This window comes from Dendrobates tinctorius, unplaced genomic scaffold (genome assembly GCF_039654945.1).
Source record: "Dendrobates tinctorius isolate UK_male_01 unplaced genomic scaffold, ASM3965494v1 ptg000064l, whole genome shotgun sequence".
NCBI lineage: Eukaryota > Metazoa > Chordata > Amphibia > Anura > Dendrobatidae > Dendrobates > Dendrobates tinctorius.
The window spans coordinates 29,434,941-29,454,320 of NW_027361732.1; the positions used below are offsets into that span (position 1 = coordinate 29,434,941).

The following is a 19,380-nucleotide window of genomic DNA, read 5'->3' on the forward strand; positions in this document are numbered from 1 at the left end:
GTCACTTACTTTTCCATGTTATTTTGGAATAAATACTATGAGTAATAAAACTCTATATTACAATATAAGATAAGAAATGAGAAAACACATTACCGTTTTGCATCCACCATCCTTTCCAAGATGTCCAAGAGCAAACCAAGGCCGTCATGCCCAAAGCTTTCAACCCAACTGAAAGAGGGAAAATAATATCGCATAACTATACAATTAGCACCGTTTACATGTAACAAGGACACATTTACAGCACATATAGCAACGGAGACATGAGGAAATATATACAGAGCTAAATACTTCACACGGAGCAATAACTCCATTTACACTGCAGTAATAAAACTTTACAGGGTTCTAACATTTAACAGGTATTTGGTTTATTTCCTTTTGTGCACAGAAAGAGAATAAAACAATCAGACACATAAGACGGAGAATAGGGCAGACCGGCAAAACATGCAGCAGACATTGTCCCATCCGCTCAGCTTAAAGGGGCCGACAGGGGAAAAAACAAAATGGCATAGTAGGGGATGGGATAAAATATGAAAAAAAAAGTGTGGACTTGTGCGGCAGCCTCTCCGCATCGGTTATAATTGCCATAGGACTTTACTGGGGAAAACGGCAGCAGACAAGTCCTCGCAGAGCGGCTACAGTCCACAGCATGCTGGGGTTGTTTTGCAGACTAGCAAAGGAATAATTATGGGGTTCTCCATAGACCACATAGGAGAAAATAGACTGCATAAAAGTTTGCAAGATTTCAAAATAAAGTCCGCAAAAAATCTGAATTTTGGTGCACGCCTAAGTCATTGGCCAGAGTCTGCACCAGTATGTGAATAGGTCTTACTCCTCCAGGTGGTCTGCAGTAGACAATATCTGAGGTGGGATGTCACTCCATCCCGCGCCTGTGATGAATGCTGTTCTGGACGCAGTGCGCAGCCGGTCCGGACCCAAGATCTGCACTTGTAGATCTGCGGGAAGCTCTTGATTACTTACAAAGATTTACTTAACCCAAGGTTCTCCTAACCTGACTTTTAAAAGCACTATGGAATATGTTGGTGCCTTAGAAACAAAACGTATTATTATTAAAGGGAACGTGTAAAATAACGCTATGAACCCTGCAGAACCGACTAAGTGCTCGCTCACACTTGGGTATAAATCAGACGAATACAAGCCGATAACAGATTAATAGAATGACATATCTGATTTTTATGGAAAAATTACAATTTTGTAACATAGGAAACTGTAAATGGTCAGTATCTGTGGAGTAAAAAAAATGGAGAGCACCCAGATGGCAAGTGAGAAAAAAATCATCCCACTCTCCTGGATTTATACACCAGCGTGAGTGAGCCCTATCGCTGAGCTGCTGTCAGTCACTGTCGGGTGCGGCTACCGCCATTGTTCTCTGTACACAAAGTAGTGACTGACAGCGAGCCTGCAGGGGGAATAAACGTCATTTCCTCCTGGCAGCGGGGCTCTCCGTCAGAACGCTATTGAAAATTGCTGCTTCCTACCTGATCTGAGAGCACATTGCATGCCCAGATCCAAAACAAACTTACAATTCCAGTCCTTTAGGATAAATGGTGGTGTAGGAAGCAACTGACGTCACTGGAAAGTGCTTTTTTTTAAGCAGCAGTCATGGGTTTACTTTGTTGAAAGGATATACAGCAGTAATGGAAGAAAAAGTCACATTCACTGGACACCATTCACACCGTGCAATCTACAATACACCTAGCGCTGCTGGGCCTTAGGCCTGGCTTCACACAATAATCTTGTGATACAGTGTATCTGACATATCCGTTTGTAATGTTTAGAAAGCAACAACATTGCAGTCTGTGGAAGATGAATTCAAACATTGTCATTCAGTGGCATCCATTTTTTTTTTTTTCAGATTTTTTTTTTTCACACAAAAGCAGTCACAATCTGTTGACTCTCCTCCCAGTGTCTACTAAAAAAAATAAACAAAGAAACAGACGAGTGAAGCATATGAGGGATATCATTTCATACCAATCAACTGTATAAAATCCGGTCTGAGATTATAGACCTCCTTCAAAGTGTGAAGCCGAGACTGAACATCTAGCTGTGGTCCAGCTTTGAAAAACCCACACCACTAGCATCTCAGCTGATACCAAGACCTTTCCGCAGGACGAACCCCTGCTGGGAAGCCAAGCTGATTAACTGGTTCCAAAAAATCCCCCCCAGACAAATTTGAGATGTAATTTCATAAGAAATAATGGAGTTATAGCACATCCTAGCCATATACTGGTCACATTTTGGAGATCTCGGTAGAGGGCCAAACGTCCGCCTGGGTCTTGACCTGTTTTAGCAACCTGGGATGAGGACTAGAGTTGAGCGAAACGGGTCGGTCAAATTCAAAAATCGCCGTCTTTAGCTTAAGTCGGGTTTCGCCGATCGAAACCCGACCATAGCGTGAGGTCGGCCATGAGGTCGCCGAGCGTCAAAGTCGCGTTTCAAATAATACTTCCAGCGCCTTTTCTCAGCCAATGATGGAGGACGCACACTGTGGACAACGCGATGACATGGGCAGCGGCCACCACCATCTTAGAGAAGGGCATTGAAGTGATTGGCTTTGTGTGGCGTCACAGTGGCTATAAAAGGCCGTGACCTCCATCTTACTTTTGTCGATCTTAGAATAGGGAGAAGTGCTGCTGCTGATTCTGAACAGGGAGAGCGTTAGGCAGGGAAGAACAACAAAAAAAATTGCTTCTGCTGATAGTGCTTTTCACTGTACAGTTAGTGTGCAGTGAAAGGGGAGGATTTTTGTTGTGTGCAGCAGTGCTGGTTGTGATTAGTCTGCCTTTTAAGGCTACCTGATAGCTGCACTGCTGTGTGCACACTGCTGTTCAAACTGTTTTTTTCAAAGCACTCCAACTTTTATTATTTTGTTCTGACCAGTTACCGAGCGTTCATTTTTTCACACACCGTATAGCGGTGTACGCTCCTCACACACTACCGTGTACCGGCTGGTATCTCGGACAAATACAAGCTGTGTGTGACTCTGGAAAAACAAACCGAGGAGATTTTCCATTTTTCCAGACATACACCTTATAGAGCTGTCCGCTTTTCAAAATGATTCGTATATCTGCTGTCTGATTACACTCAAAACTATACAGAGACAGTGTGTCACTTCGTATAAAAATAGACGGAGACTGACAATTTTCCATACGGACACCGTATAGTGGTGAACGATCCGCACACTACCGTGTACCAGCTGGTATCACGGACAAATACACGCTGTGTGTGACTCTGGAAAAACAAACCGAGGAGATTTTCCATTTTTCCAGACCTACACCTTATAGAGCTGTCCGCTTTTCAAACAATTTCGTATATCTGCTGTTTGATTACGCTCAAAACTATACAGAGACAGCGTGTCACTCCGTATAAAAATAGACGGAGATTGACAATTTTTCATACAGACATCGTATAGAGCTGTCCGATTCTCAAACAGTATTGTATATCTGCCGTTCGCATTACAGTCACATCTATACAGAGTCAGTGTCTGTGTGTGACACTCCATAAATACATATACAGATTGTTAGTTACACAAAAACGTATACAGCTGTACACTTGACCACACTCGGACTGGGTCACGGTTAGCAGTGGGGTACCACAGGGGTCAGTTTTGGGCCCGCTTCTTTTTAACATATTTATTAATGACCTTGTAGGGGGCATAGAGAGTAGAATTTCAATATTTGCAGATGACACTAAACTCTGCAGGGTAATCAATACAGAGGAGGACAATTTTATATTACAGGAGGATTTATGCAAACTAGAAGCTTGGGCTGATAAATGGCAAATGAGCTTTAATGGGGATAAATGTAAGGTCATGCACTTGGGTAGAACGAACAAGATGTATAATTATGTGCTTAATTGTAAAACACTGGGCAAAACAGTCACTGAAAAAGACCTGGGGGTATGGGTGGACGACAAACTCACATTTAGCGGCCAGTGTCAGGCAGCTGCTGCAAAGGCAAATAAAATAATGGAATGCATTAAAAGAGGCATAGATGCTCATGAGGAGAACATAATTTTACCTCTATACAAGTCACTAGTGCGACCACACTTAGAATACTGTGTACAGTTCTGGTCTCCAGTGTATAAGAAAGACATAGCTGAACTGGAGCGGGTGCAGAGAAGAGCAACCAAGGTTATTAGGGAACTAGGGGGTCTGCAATACCAAGACAGGTTATTACACTTGGGGTTATTTAGTTTGGAGAATCGAAGGCTTAGGGGTGATCTTATAATAATCTTTATTTTTATATAGCGCTAACATATTCCGCAGCGCTTTACAGTTTGCACACATTATCATCACTCTCCCCGATGGGGCTCACAATCTAAATTCCCTATTAGTATGTCTTTAGAATGTGGGAGGAAACCAGAGTACCCGGAGGAAACCCACGCAAACACGGTGAGAACATACAAACTCCTTGCAGATGTTGTCCTTGTGGGATTACAATGTATAAATATATGCGGGGACAATACCAAGACCTTTGTAATGATCTTTTTACTCTTAGACCTGTGACGGGGACAAGGGGGCATCCTCTACGTCTGGAGGAAAGAAGGTTTAAGCATACTCACAGACGCGGATTCTTTACTGTAAGAGCAGTGAGACTATGGAACTCTCTGCAATATGATGTTGTAATGAGTGATTCCCTACTAAAGTTTAAGAAGGGACTGGATGCCTTTCTTGAAAAGTATAATATTACAGGGTATACACACTAGTTTCCTTAATATTGCGTTGATCCAGGGAGCTAGTCTGATTGCCGTATGTGGAGTCGGGAAGGAATTTTTTTCCCCAATGTGAAGCTTACTGTTGCCACATGGGGTTTTTTTGCCTTCCTCTGGATCAACATGTTAGGGCAAGTTAGGATAGGATATAGGTTGAACTAGATGGACTTAAAGTCTTCCTTCAACCTTAATAACTATGTTACTTCTGATACAGTACCATATATCTGCTTGTTGGATTACGGTCAAATACATACTGGGTGAGTGTCTGTGACTAACAAAACATATAGATAGATTTAATTTTTTTACTACACCTTACACAGCTGGACGCTCCTCATACAGTACCATCTCTCTGCTGGTATTTTTGGTACATTTTCCCCAAACATGAGGAAGTATGGTGGAAGAGGCCGTGGACGAGGGCAGGGGGGCGCAGCTGGTAATGATGGTGGTGGTGCATCGGCTGGTTCTGGCAAAAACACAATAGCAGTTAAGGCAGGAGGTGTTGAGCCTGCGTCATCGTCTGGCCCAAGAAGGCCTGTAAGGTTACCTTTTCTTGGAGTAGGAAAACCGCTTTTAAAGCTGGACCATCAGGAACAGGTTTTGGCGTACATTGCCAAAACAGCCACCAGCTCTATTGCCTCCTCTTCTGAAAGTTCGAAACCTGCAAGCACGGAGTCGTCAGTGCAGGGTTCTGGTCAGGAAAAACACCTTTCCTTGTGTCCTTCACCCCCACCAAAAGTTAAGGATGCGACAGCCCACACTTCAGATTACTCTATGGAGCTCTTTTCACATACCATGCCTGGGTTATCCAGTCAAATCCTGAATTCCCCAGTCCAAGATGAATCTGACATGGAGTAAACTGATGCACAGCCACTGCTAGATGATCCTGCTGGTACATTGACCCAGAGCACTACATTGCCCTCGCAGTCTACTGAGCCAGAATCTGACCCTGATGAAACTCAGGTGCCCCTTCCCGCATACTATACCACCTTACACGGTGACACAGAGGAAGGTAAAGAGGAAGGTGCAGATGACTTTGAAGAGGAGGTGATGGATGACCCAGTTCTTTACCCGGATTGGCATCCATTGGGGGAGGAGGGTGGCGCTGGCAATAGTTCAGATAAGGAGAAGGATCCGCAGCAGGCATTGACATTGCAGCAGCGGTTATCTAGCAGGCCCGTAGCTGTCCAAAAACGTGGACCAAAAACTAAAAGTTGCAGGACAGCTTGGCCAGACGGTCAACTTAGCACAGCGTGCAAGGCCAGAAAATGTATACCATAGTAGGAAGAGTGCAGTGTGGCATTTCTTTGTCCAAAATCCTACTGATGAGGCAAAGGTTACCAGTAAGAAGTGCGGAAGGACCTTTAGCCGAGGTAAACAACTCAGAAATTTGAATACCAGTTGCATGCTTAGACATTTAATCAACATGCACTTGCAAGCGTGGACGGACTACAAAACCTCAGGTAGCACATGTGCACCTGCTCCGACTGAAGGTAGCCAGCAACGCTCCATCGCTTCCCCCACTGTAAGACCACCGCCACCGTTAAGCACACCACCAGCACTAAATGTTGAGGTGTCGTCGCAAGGCCAAAGCACTCAGGGAATCACAATGGTTTTGCAACACAACACTGAATCTAGGCCATCACTACCAATACCATCACCAACCCCCTCTCACTCCGTCCGGTCCACCGCTACTTCCCCCATATGCAGGTGTCCAGTCCAGCTCATCTTACCAGACATTCTGAGTAGGACAAGAAAGTACTCATCCGCGTACACTGTGTTTTAACGCCTACATTGCCAAACTATTCTCATTAGAGATGATGATCTACGTTTGGCTGAAAGCTAAGCTTTCCGCGAGCTCATGGCCTACGCAGTCTCGCGCTATGACCTACCCAGTCGGCACTTTTCTCGAAAAGCCATCGCAGCACTCCACCTGCATGTGAAAGACCGCATTGTCCATGCACTCAAGCAATCAGTGAGTGGAAAGGTGCACCTCAACAGATGCATGGTCCAGTAGGCATGGCCAGGGCCGTTACGTGTCCATCACTACGCAGTGGGTTAATGTGGTGGATGCATGCTCCACAGGGGAAAGCGGCGGTGGAACAGTGCTGCCTAGCCCACGGTATAGGAAACAGTTGGCTGTAGGCTTTCGCTCCTCCTCCTCGTCTATCAGCGAAAGCTCGACCACAGAGCGCAATCGCACGAGCACTACATCCGCAGCTGGCAGTGTTGCACATGAGGTATCCCACTATCGAACAGCTATTGATAAGCGTCAGCAGGCTGTGTTAAAGATGATGTCTTTGGGTGACAACAGACACACCACGGAGGTACAGGCCGATTACTTGCAGCGACAAACTGAGTCATGGCTCGGCAGTCTACATCTTGAGCCAGGCAAGGTAGTCAGTGATAATGGCCGTAATTTTGTGGCAGCCATAGCCCGTGCAAAACTCACACACATACCTTGCCTGGCTCACACTTTGAACCTGGTGGTGCAGTGCTTCCTTAATAATTATCCAGAGTTAACATCCCTGCTCCATAAGGTGCGAAGACTGTGCTCACACATCCGTCGCTCAAACGTCCACTCCAGCCGTATGCAGAAGCTGCAGCGATTGCTCCACCTCCCCAAGCACCGCCTAATCATAGACGTTGCAACAAGGTGTAACTCCACCCTGCACATGGTTGAGAGGCTGTGCGAACAGAGGCAGGCTGTAATGCATTTGTGGGAGAATACACGGGCAGGCAGTTTGAGGGAAGACATGGAATTGTCGGGTGTGCAGTGGTCAAAGCTGAAAGACCTCTGTAAAATCCTTCAGTGTTTTGCGGAATGCACACGGCTGGTAAGCGCAGACGACGCCATCATAAGCATGAGCATCCCACTTAGGCGTCTGCTCATGCAAAGTTTTACGCACATTAAGGATCTGATGTTTGCAGCGGAGGAGGAACAGGAGGAGGAGGAGGGAAGCCTTGCTGACAGTCAGCCATTGTCTGGTCAGGGAACTGTCCTGGACGAGGTGGAGGAAGAAGAGGAGGAGGATGAGGGGGATGATTATTTTGGGCGGGAGGATGCTTCTCAGGGGGCAAGAGAAAATGTTGGCATTCCAAGGTCAGGTACAGTGTTTGTGCGTGACTGTATGGATGTGGATTTGCCAGAAAGTGCTCCACCACCCAGCAGTGGCAGTGCATTATTGACACCTGGAACATTGGCCCACATGTGCGATTATGCCTTGCGGATCCTTAAAAGGGACCCGCGCATTGTCAAAATGATGAAGGATGATGACTACTGGCTGGCCAGTATCCTCGATCCACGCTACAAAGGCAAATTACACAACATCATGCCACAGGAGAACCTAGAGATAATATTGGCTAACAAACAAACAAATCTGGTAAACAGTTTTTTGAGGCTTTCCCAGCACACAGCAGCGGTGCTGGCTCTCCCACGAGCCGTATTGGGCACAATGGAAGAGGGTTCGTGGTGCACACAGCCAAAATGGCGTTGGAGACAGGGGTTTAATGACCATGTTGTGGAATGATTTCTCAAGTACCGCTCACACGACTGCTAATACTGCATCGATTACAAGTGACAGGAGACAGCAGTTGTCAACTATGGTTACAAACTACTTCTCCTCCCATATCGATGTTCTCCTTCACAGGTCATTTCCCTTTGACTATTGGACCTCTAAACTGGACACATGGCCTGAATTGGCACATTATGCCTTACAGGAGATCGTTTGCCCTGCTGCTAGTGTGTTATATGAAAGAGTCTTCAGTGCTGCTGGATCAATCCTGAAAGAAAAGAGGACCCGTCTGTCGACCCAAAATGTTGATGATCTAACCTTCATTAAAATGAACCATGCATGGGTTTCAAAGGATTTTGTCCCACCTTCCCCTGATGACACATAGGTTGCCAGAAAACTGCCTCGCTTTTGTCCTCCTCTTCCTCGGACTTGCCCAATTCCGCCATTTGCAGCAGCTAATTGTCCAGCCTACACATCAACATATGCCATTTTTTAAACCTCTGTAACTGGGCTGCCCCCCCCCCCAGGGCTGGGGTCAACACCTTGCGTACCCGGGCAAGTGCCGTTGCTCTGAACAGGTGGATGGGCCCACTGATGGCCGACGGCACTGCCACAGGGCCCCTCACAGTACAATACAGTGTCTCTGACGGTGGGGGGCCCACTTGCCGTCAGACACACCAGCGTACTATGAGGGGCCCTGTGCCAGTACGGTCGCCCACAAGTGTGCCCCCCCCTGCTAGGTCATGGCCACAGCACTTGTAAGTTGCAATACTTACCTCTCCCTGCTCCACCGCTGTGTAGTCTGGGCAGTTAAATAATTCACAGGGACGGCCACTAGAAATTTGGTGTATTGATCGATGATGGTTAAGATGTAGCTATGGCCTGTCCTGCTGGCCTCTACCTTCAGATGATCAATGGCTACCATTTGTAATGGACGTCGACTTACAAGCGGATGCAGTGGTGCTTTATGATCACCTTTCACAGTTGTGATAGTCACAGACGTGTGACATTCCTGCCACCATTTTTCAATGTCTCCTCTCATGCCAATCCAATAGAATCGCCAACAGCCTGTGGCTTCTGTCTTTTGCACTCCAAAATGACCAGACACATCATAATAGGCAGTGGGTACCATGTCTACATCTCTCCCTGTGATCACAATTTGATGGAGACGAGTAATGGTGATGTGATCCACGCTACTGTGATAAAGCAATCCTTTCTTCACAAAGAACCGTTTTCTCTGTCTCCACAGACACAGTAATTGAGGGTCTGCATCGCCTCTGCAACATCTACCGGGAGGTTTTCCCGCGTTGAGAAATTCCCAAATTTCGGCTAACACTCAACTTTCCGTCTGTACTTGTATCCATGTAGTTTCCAGCAGCGGAGAGTCTGGACTGGCTTACTGAGATTGAAATATAAAAGATGTACAAGTACCACAACACTGTATACTGTTGTACGCTTCGTATACCTTTCCCTTTTTCTACTTTTTAAATTCTGGTGTAATACCTAGTGAGCCTGTGAGTGTCTGTGTCTGACTCTGGAAGTATAGATGGAAATTTACAATTACCCCTAGACTGGATACACCTGGTATGCGCTGATACAGTACCTTTGTTCAAAATTTTTTATTACGGTATCATCCATAGTGAGTGAGCGTGTGTGGTTTACCCCTTCTATATATACGGTGAATCGGAGATACCAATTTTTTCCCTATACTCGATACAGCTTGTATCTTATTATACAGTACCTTTGTTCGACATTTAGTATTACGGTCAAATCCATACTGAGTAAGCGTCTGAGGTTGACTACGGGACTATGTATACAGAGATTTCAATTGTACCCTATAATATAAATACTTGCTATCTTATTATCCATTACCTTTTTTACAACATTTTTTATTATGGTCAAACCCAGACTGAGTGAGTGTCTGAGGGTGACTCCGGAAATATATACCGAGATTTCAAATTTGGCCAACACTGTATACAACTGTAAGCTTCTGATACAGTTACCTTTTTTGCGATTTAGATTCTGGCATAATCCATAATGAGCCTGTGAACGTCTGTCTGTTACTCCGGAAATATATTTGGAGCTTTAAGATTACCCCAACACTGTATACAGCTGTACACTTGTGTTACATTACCCATTTACAGCTTTTCATATTCTTGTGTAATCCATACTGGGCCTGAGAGAGTTTGTCTGCCTCCTGAAATATATACAGAGATTCATAATGTTTACACTATACTATATATACCTTGTATCTGGTGATACTGTACCCTTTTTCAACTTTTTATTTTATTGTGTAATCCATACTGAGCCTGTGAGCGTCTGTGTATGACTCATGAAATATATACGGAGATTTACTGGTATCCCTAGACTGTATAGAGCTGTACGCTTCTGACAGTACCATATATCTGCTGGTATTTTGGGTCCATTTTCAAAAACATGAGGAAGTAAGGTGGAAGAGGACGCGGACGCGGACGTGGGGGGGCCACCTGGTACTGATGGTGGTGGTAATGCATCAGCTGGTAGTGCCAAAAACACAATAGCAGCTAAGGCAGGTCTTGAGCCTGCGTCATGGTGTAGCTCTGGAAGGCCTGTAAGGCTCCCTTTTCTGGGAGTAGGTAGACTGCTTTTAAAGCCAGAGCATCAGTAACTGTTCTTGCCTGACAACGCTGAAACAGCCTCCAGCTCTATTGCCTCCTCTTCTGATGTTTAAAAAAATGCAAGCACTGAGTCGTCAGTTCAGGCTTCTGGTCAGGAGCAACCCCTTTCCTTGTGTCCTTCACTCACACCAAAAGTGAAGGAGGCGGCAGCACACACTTCAGATTACTCCATGGAGCTCTTTTCACATACCATGCCTGGGTTAATTAAAAATGGGGCCCATCATATACTGGAGCATTCCAAATGGGGGACATCAGACACTGGAGCAGCATTTACGGGGCCCATTATACAGTGAAACATTAGAAATGGAGCCCATTATATATGGAGCATTATTAGGGCCCATCATACACTGGAGCATCATCCATGAGGCCCATCATATACTGGAGCATTCCAAATGGGGGACATCAGACACTGGAGCAGCATTTACGGGGCCCATTATACACTGGAGAATTCCAAAAGGGACCATTATATATGGAGCATTATTTGGGCCCATCATACACTGGAGCATCATCCATGAGGCCCATCATATACTGGAGCATGCCAGATTGGGAACATCAGACACTGGAGCAGCATTTACGGGGCCCATTATACAGTGGAGCATTAGAAATGGAGCCCATTATATATGGAGCATTATTAGGGCCCATCATACACTGGAGTATCATCCATGAGGCCCATCATATACTGGAGCATTCCAATGGGGGACATCAGACACTGGAACAGCATTTACGGGGCCCATTATACACTGGAGAATTAGAAATGGGGCCCATTATATATGGAGCATTATTAGGGCCCATCATACACTGGAGCATCATTCATGAGGCCCATCATATACTGGAGCATTCCAAATGGGGGACATCAGACAATGGAGCAGCAATTACGGGGCTCATTATACACTGGAGCATTAGAAATGGAGCCCATTATAGATGGAGCATTATTTGGGCCCATCATACACTGGAGCATCGTCCATGGGGACCATCATATACTGTAGCGTTATGTGGAGCTCATCATATACTGCATGGAACAATATATGTGACCAATTATTCTGTATGGAGAAATATATGGGGCTCATTATTTTGTATGGCGCACAATGTGGTGGCCATAATACTGTATGGAGTAATATACTGTCCTTTTTTGAGCTATTGTACAATTTAAAATAGATCAGTCATGTCCTGTAAACAGTGAAGTATTTGTCATTGTACTATACCTATATTTCTGTGCCGTATCGGAGCATCATGAGTTGTGGTATGTATTAAAGGGGCGCACTGACACTCTTTGTCCCAGGGCACACGAAAACCTGGAGCCAGCCCCTCCCCCCCCCAACAACTTTAGCCAAATAACCCCCAGTTTTCAATGCGTAACTATTATTATGAAGTAAATTAAGGTTGACAAGCTTCAGTAATAAGAATTGATGTTTTTGGCATTGAAATGGGCACTGTAGGTATGTTTATTGTCCTCCACTCCCTGCAGACTTTGCTTCCCCATTGACTTGCATTGGGTTTCGTGTTTCAGTTGTCCTCCGACTTTTCCCTATAGTCGACCGATTCCGTTCGACCCGACTTTTGCGAAAGTCGGGTTTCATGAAACCCGACTCGACCCTAAAAAAGGCAAAGTCGGTCATCTCTAATGAGTAGTAATGTGGAACGGCTAGTAGAAGCCAGGAAAAGTAGTGTTTGGTCTCCAAGCAGAGAGACCTGATTGCGCCTAAAATGACTCCATATGACCTTCCTTTGAGAAGTTATGATCCATCACAGGTTTTGGAGTTTGAGCTATCAGCCTTAAGGGGAGGGAAACTAGGACCATCCCAGGAGTGGGAAAGGGAGTTCACTTCTAATGGAGGTCATGTTGTGTATAGTGTTGAAAGAATCTGGAAACCACTGGCACCCTCCACCTCCCATGTGACTGCCAGTACCAAGGTCTAACATCAAACCAGTAACTGACTTATTTTTCATCTGCTTATATTTATTGCACTACCACATGTATTTACTTATCTGACCACCGCATATGTATATCCATTGTGTATATAGTGTTTGTCTAGTGTGCCCTTAAGGCGCTTAAATATCTAATTTAGCATCGGGCTGCTCTATTATCTCGATTCACAAATCCACAAGTCTGTGTTCTCGGTTTAATGTCACATGCTACCGGGGTTGGTTTCTGGTATGATATTTTTCCGTTAACGGACCGGGCTTATATCTAATAAGGATCTGGTGACAGTCCTACTGGGCTGGCAGCACTCTGTTTCACTGGTGCTAGTGAGAGGGGTTTCTCAGCCTTTCAGGGTTGTGAGTGTTGTGCCAACCCCTCTCACTCTCCGTACCTGTGTGGACAGGTTGTGTCCATATAAAACTGTGTCAAGCTGACATTACGTATCCCCAGGGGGTGAGAAACGTCACATTGGTGAAAGCGGGGAGACCGTACTGCGTCATCTCCCTCCCTCTCCCCCAACATATGACTGATTTCAGGCGGGGCGGTGAGGTACAGTTCTTCACGAGACGCAATGTATATTGGTTAAAAAAATGGATACACTTGCATTGGCTTGCATCAGTTTCACAACAGATTTTTTTTCTTAATGATAGAAAACCGTGAGGCTATTAAAAACGTGATGTATAACAGGCCTTACTAGCTATATCACCGCCCCAACTATACCATCACGCCAGTCTGCACCTGTATTAGACCCAGAATGCACATCATTTACAAAGAAAATAAAACTACCATAATTAAGCCAATTTTTGAAACGAGGCTGCATTCACACATGGAGATTGAACTACAACTGAAAACCACAGCAGTCCTCTGTCGGTGTGTTCTTTCCACCGCTCCGCACCACCGAGAATAATGATCGTTTGCATTGTGGAATAGATTACTCCACCTGATAAAAGCGCTTTGCTCATTCATTGGGTGATCGGCAGCCTGCTTGCATAATGGAACAAGTGTTATTAAGAATGCTTGGTCATGAGCTTTCATTATAAAAGCAGTTTTATTCTGCTTTAATGTTTTAGAACATGAGTGCCAATCTAACGCTTAATATAGAGCTAGAGATCGTTCGCTTTCAGCACTTAGGGGACCGGACAGGGTCTGACACCCTCAGCCGTCCCTGCTGGGAAGCTGCTGTCCATGGTGCTGCTGTAACTAACCCTGCAGGCCGCTGAATTGCAGCTCATGGCAGCAGCAGAGTACAGGGCGTTATAGAAATCCACACATGCAAATTGCTGGTAATTTGCATATTTAATTTCCCAGTGGAGCATGCATGACGTATAAGTCTCCTCACTCTGCCATGCCAAGTCTGACTTTCTCCCCTGTGAAATCCTCATCTAATACTCTTTCTTCAGGCCAGTCTACATGTTGTAAAGGGGCTCAGCTACAATTCTGAGGTATATTTCACAGAAGGCATGAACATTATAATAAAGTAACATAAAACAATACGTTGCTGTACCTGGCATGTGAACTGGTTAGTAAGTCTTAAACGTCAAAATATTTCTTTGTAACGTTAGTGTAAAGTGTAACCTCCAGTGTGAAGCGACAGATAATCTCAGAAAAGAATGGGAAATGTTTCATAGAACATATTGTTCCGGGCCGTGTATTACCTCCCCAGTGACGTGCAGAACAATCAGCGGGAACAATAACCTTCTAAGCGACAATACAGCCTAAGACGGCAGCAATGCGCAGGGCACGGAAGGCCCCTTACCCGCTTAGTAAAGGCCACGTATTAGTCCTTGTGACTGCAAATGTTTCCGTAGCGGCAAACTTTCTAATGTCACTTAATGTATTTTTCTGGATCCATTACATATCTGTGCTGATAATTCAACAAGTAAAAGACAAAAGGTTTGTGCTCTATAAAGAATACATTTCACACATGAAGGACTTTGTACGGATTGGTTTGGAGTGGACTCAAACATTAGTTACAATAGCAAAGGATGAAGAAAAGAAGCAAAACTGAAATGTATTTTATAGGTTAAAGGGAATCTGTCAGCAGGATTTTCCTGCAACATCTGAGCGCAGTATAATGTAGGGGCAGAGACTCTGATTCCAGTGATGTTATATTGCTGGTTGCTGCCGTTTAGATTACAAACTCTTTAAAGGCTATGTTCCCACGATGAGCTTTCGATGTTGCAGATTTTCTGCACCATTTCTGCACTCAGTAAGTATAACAGGTTACTTGCATTTTTTCAAAAATATGAAGCTAACAGAATCACCAAAACCTCAGTGTGGGAACGTAGCCTACATCTTCAATGCCTCCATCAGTTCTCTGAATGCCAAGCCCTGAAGAACCCTGCCCACACTACCGATTGGCAACTTTCTGTCTGCGACTGTGAGTAGGCAGGAAGCTGCCAATCAGTGGAGGGGTTATAAAGAGCTCCAAAGGGAATCCGTCACCCTTTTTTTTCAACTATGAGCAGCCGGCACCGACATCAGGGGCTTATCTACAGCATTCTGTAATGCTGTAGATAAGCCCCTGATGTAACCTGAAAGATAAGAAAAACAAGTTAGATTATACTCACCTGGGGGAGAGCGGTCTGGTCAAATGGATGTTGCGGTCCGGTCCAGCACCTCCCATCTTCATACGATGCCATCCTCTTCTTTCCTTCCTGTCGTGGCTCCGGTGCAGGCGCACTGCTCTGCCGTTTAGGGCAGAGCAGAATACTGCAGTGCGCAGGCGCCGGACCATACCAGATATATGGTGGAAACGCATCGGTTTAGTTACTAATGGTGCTAATTGGGACCTGGACTTCATTAGGAACCTGGGAATCATCACACAGGACCGCGGAGTGAAATGTTCCTGATCTCCACATACATTAGCAGAACCTCGAAGTCATAAGACTGATACACTGTGAACTTACTATAAGTGAGGAAACTACAGTTCCTGGGTGTTAGGAGACTAATGTGAACAATAACTTAAGAAATTTACTATTAAAATAGAAATGATACAGTTTAAAATTAAATGCTCCAGGGTGGTGTGTCAAACAAGAGCCCAGAGCTCAGTCCTTACTACTCCATCCATACATCGCAAACCTTCTAAAGACTGGCTGCCAAGTCAATAGAAATATACTGCCTTTTTAATGGAAGGCATTAGCCTACATGAACCAATTTACCCCAGTTCCAACCGGACACTGACGGACTCCAATGAATTTAAAGAGGTCGGTCAAGATTCCAATAATTTTGAAAGTGAGAATAATCTTGTAGACTGGGCTGTTCTTATAATTAAAAATCCCAGACTGGACAACCGAACTCGCAATGGAGGCTCCTAATGCTGATGTGAGCCAAGCCCAAGACTGACTGGTCATACAAGGTCCTATTTTCCCAGGGCCGAGACTCGGGCTAGACTTAGCAGGCCTATGCAGAGCAGCCTATGATCTACACTTAACAGTTTCCACACATACGAACAAATTAAAGTTAAATACTTTGTTTCCAGCTTTACATCTTACATCAGGATAAAGATTACACTTTTTTTTTCTTTACTGGAGTCATTTATCCAGCGATGATAAATGTCACCAGATAGAATCATTAAAAGTAAAAAAAAAATCAACTACAGATGTTCGAGATGTAAATGGCAAGTCCCGATTATACGGAAAACACACACACTTTGGGAAATCACATCTTTACGTATTGCCATTCTGTTTTCGTGCTTTAATAATCAACAAGCTGTATGCCTTCAAGCATCTCATAATCAAATTCTAGCATGTATGTCAGTGTGAATTTCAAGGTGCAGCAAAGAGGCCTTTACCTCAATTCAATTTGTTTGGAAAGGCTAGCTACCTACACTGAGCTTAAATTAATTTGTTTTTTTTTCCTTCAGCAGCTTGAGCCATTATCCCAAAGGGTGCTCAATATATGCGCAGAATCTGAAATTCATGCTTCCCACTTCTTGACAATGTTAGCAGACAAACTGAATCTGAAGAGCCATCAATTCAACCCTAAGAGGATGAGTTCTCCAGAAGATCATGAAACGGGGGGCTAGAAAATGCTGGCAACCAGCACACCAAATCAGCTCCCTCATAGGTAACTGTGCACACGTACCCAGCCCTAAAGGGGCATTACATCCTACAGAATTGGGAAAACATATAGTAATGAGACTATGCAAAATGAGGATTTTCTGTCTTTTATTCCATCAAAGCAGTAGCCTATGTCTAAAACTAAAAAAAGCATCGCCCACAGGCAAACGAGCAAGCCACCATGCTAGGCATCGCGCACAGGCAGAAGAGCAAGCCACCCTGCTAGGCATCGCCCACAGGCAGAAGAGCAAGCCACCCTGCTAGGCATCGCACACAGGCAGAAGAGCAAGCCACCAAGCTAGGCATCGCCCACAGGCAGAAGAGCAAGCCACCCTGCTAGGCATCGCACACAGGCAGAAGAGCAAGCCACCAAGCTAGGCATCGCCCACAGGCAGAAGAGCAAGCCGCCCTGCTAGGCATTGCACACAGGCAGAAGAGCAAGCCACCAAGCTAGGCATCGCCCACAGGCAGAAGAGCAAGCCACCATGCTAGGCATCGCCCACAGGCAGACGAGCAAGCCACCCTGCTAGGCATCACCCACAGGCAGGCAAGCCAGGCTTTGCATCGCCCACAGGCAGGCAAGACATACTAGGCATCATCCACAGGCAGGCGGGAAAGCCACGCTAAGCATCGCCCACAGGCAGGCGGGCAAGCCAGACTAAGCATTGCCCACAGGCAGGAAAGCCACGCTAAGCATCGCCCACAGATGGAAAATCCACACTAGTTATCGCCCACAGGAGGAAAATCCACACTAGGCATCGCTCACAAGCAGGCAGGCAAACCACGCTAGACATTGCCCACTGATGGGAAAGCCACGCTAGGCATTGCCCACATACGGGAAAGCCACACTAGGCATCGCCCACATACGGGAAAGCCACACTAGGCATCGCCCACATACAGGAAAGCCACACTAGGCATCGCCAACATACGGGAAAGCAATGCTAGGCATCGCCCACATACAGGAAAGCCACGCTAGGCATTGCCCACATACAGGAAAGCCACGCTAGGCATCGCCCACATACAGGAAAGCCACGCTAGGCATCGGCCACAGATGGAAAAGCCATGGAGCGCCCGCCAGGGCTATCGGGGTACTCAGCACTGGGCCCGTTGATCTCAATGGGAGTTGTCACGGAAGCTGTGACCCAGTCCGTGGCCCTGGGGCTCCATGGCAAAAGGGGGTGAAAGAACAATGAAATAGAATTGATGAATAGTTTGTGACGCCACCTGTGGTGTTCGGCAAGGGAGATGTTAAGCCGACGCTGCATGCAGATCCTCTTGGACTGGTGGTGTGTTGCAGCCAAGATGGTGAAGCTCCCCACAGGTGGAGCTGTAGTCCCAGGGCAGTGTTGATGTAGGGGTAGCTGAGAGGCGCAGGCAGTGTAGAAGTTGGTACCCAGATGTAGCGGTACCAGGTGTGTTGGCGCAGGAATGAATGGAGGACACCAGGGCTTGTAGTTCCAAAGCTTCACTCACAGTCTGTAGTACACACAGGTGCCTGCCACCGTGCTGTGTCCTCTGGGTCAGGGACTCAGTCGACCTCCAGGCAAGATAGGACCCTCCCTTCCAACGCTCCGCCAACATGTGCCTTTCTGAATGTCTCCTCTATAGCGCCTTTAAGTGTGAAGATCTCCTAGTACTGAGTTACACTGGAGTTCCTCCTGACAGATGTTCCCAAGAACTAAACTTGTACGGCAGACAGCTGTAGCCTGCTTCGGGGACTCCTTACTCCTGAGTCCCGGCTCACTATCCAAGTTGCTGTTGTGCCCCAAGTCTGAGATGGGAGTAGTGCATTTACAGCCCACTACTCCACCGGTCTCTGCTGCAGAACCATTAGTGTCCATACAACCTCGGGGACCGGGCCCCGGCCTTGCGCTTAGAACTTCTAGGCAGTGTTCTTCCTCTAACCCACGTCCTCTGTTCCCTTTTACTCCTACGTTCCGTACTAGTCTTTCCTTCTTATGGAAGATCAGGTTTCTGTTCGATGTCTTTCTCTTTCTTTCCTTTCCCGTGCCAGCAGACCAGGTCACTGAGATCTGCTGCAGCACTCCTTCCTCCATCCCTCTCCCAGGGATCTTCTTTCCTCACTCCTCTCTGAGTGACACTCTGACTGACTGACCTCGAACTGACTGAAATTCTAAACCTCCCCCCTCTTTTATGTATTCTAAACTCCACCCGCCTCCCAGCACGTTTCGTGCTCCAAGCAGGGAGCCACCAAAGGTGCTCTGCTACACTCTAAGCAGGGATCCACAATGTGGCTTTGCTGAACTACCGTGTTGTGTGGGATGCGAGTGTTGGAGCGTGGTTAGGAGCCTCCAACTCACCTGGATGGTGGGGCACCACACCTCAGTAGGAGGTGCAGTACCTCTGTGGCAACTGAACCCTCAGGGGCGCCACAGCCACACTAGGCATCGTTCACAGATGGAAAAGCCCACGGGCAAGCCAAGCTATTTATCGGCCACATGCGGGAAAGCCATGCTAAGCATCGGCCACAGACTGAA

At 46.1% G+C, this 19,380-nt stretch overlaps 1 protein-coding gene across 1 annotated transcript in view; it reads right to left on the minus strand.

Moving 5' to 3' along the window:
* DIAPH3 (diaphanous related formin 3) overlaps positions 1–19,380 on the minus strand; it is an 811,800-nt gene that overhangs the window by 518,413 nt on the left and 274,007 nt on the right. Inside the window, exon 6 of the mRNA XM_073580354.1 lies at positions 94–168. Coding sequence (XP_073436455.1) covers positions 94–168 — 75 coding nt within the window. The remainder of the gene's footprint in view (positions 1–93; positions 169–19,380) is intronic.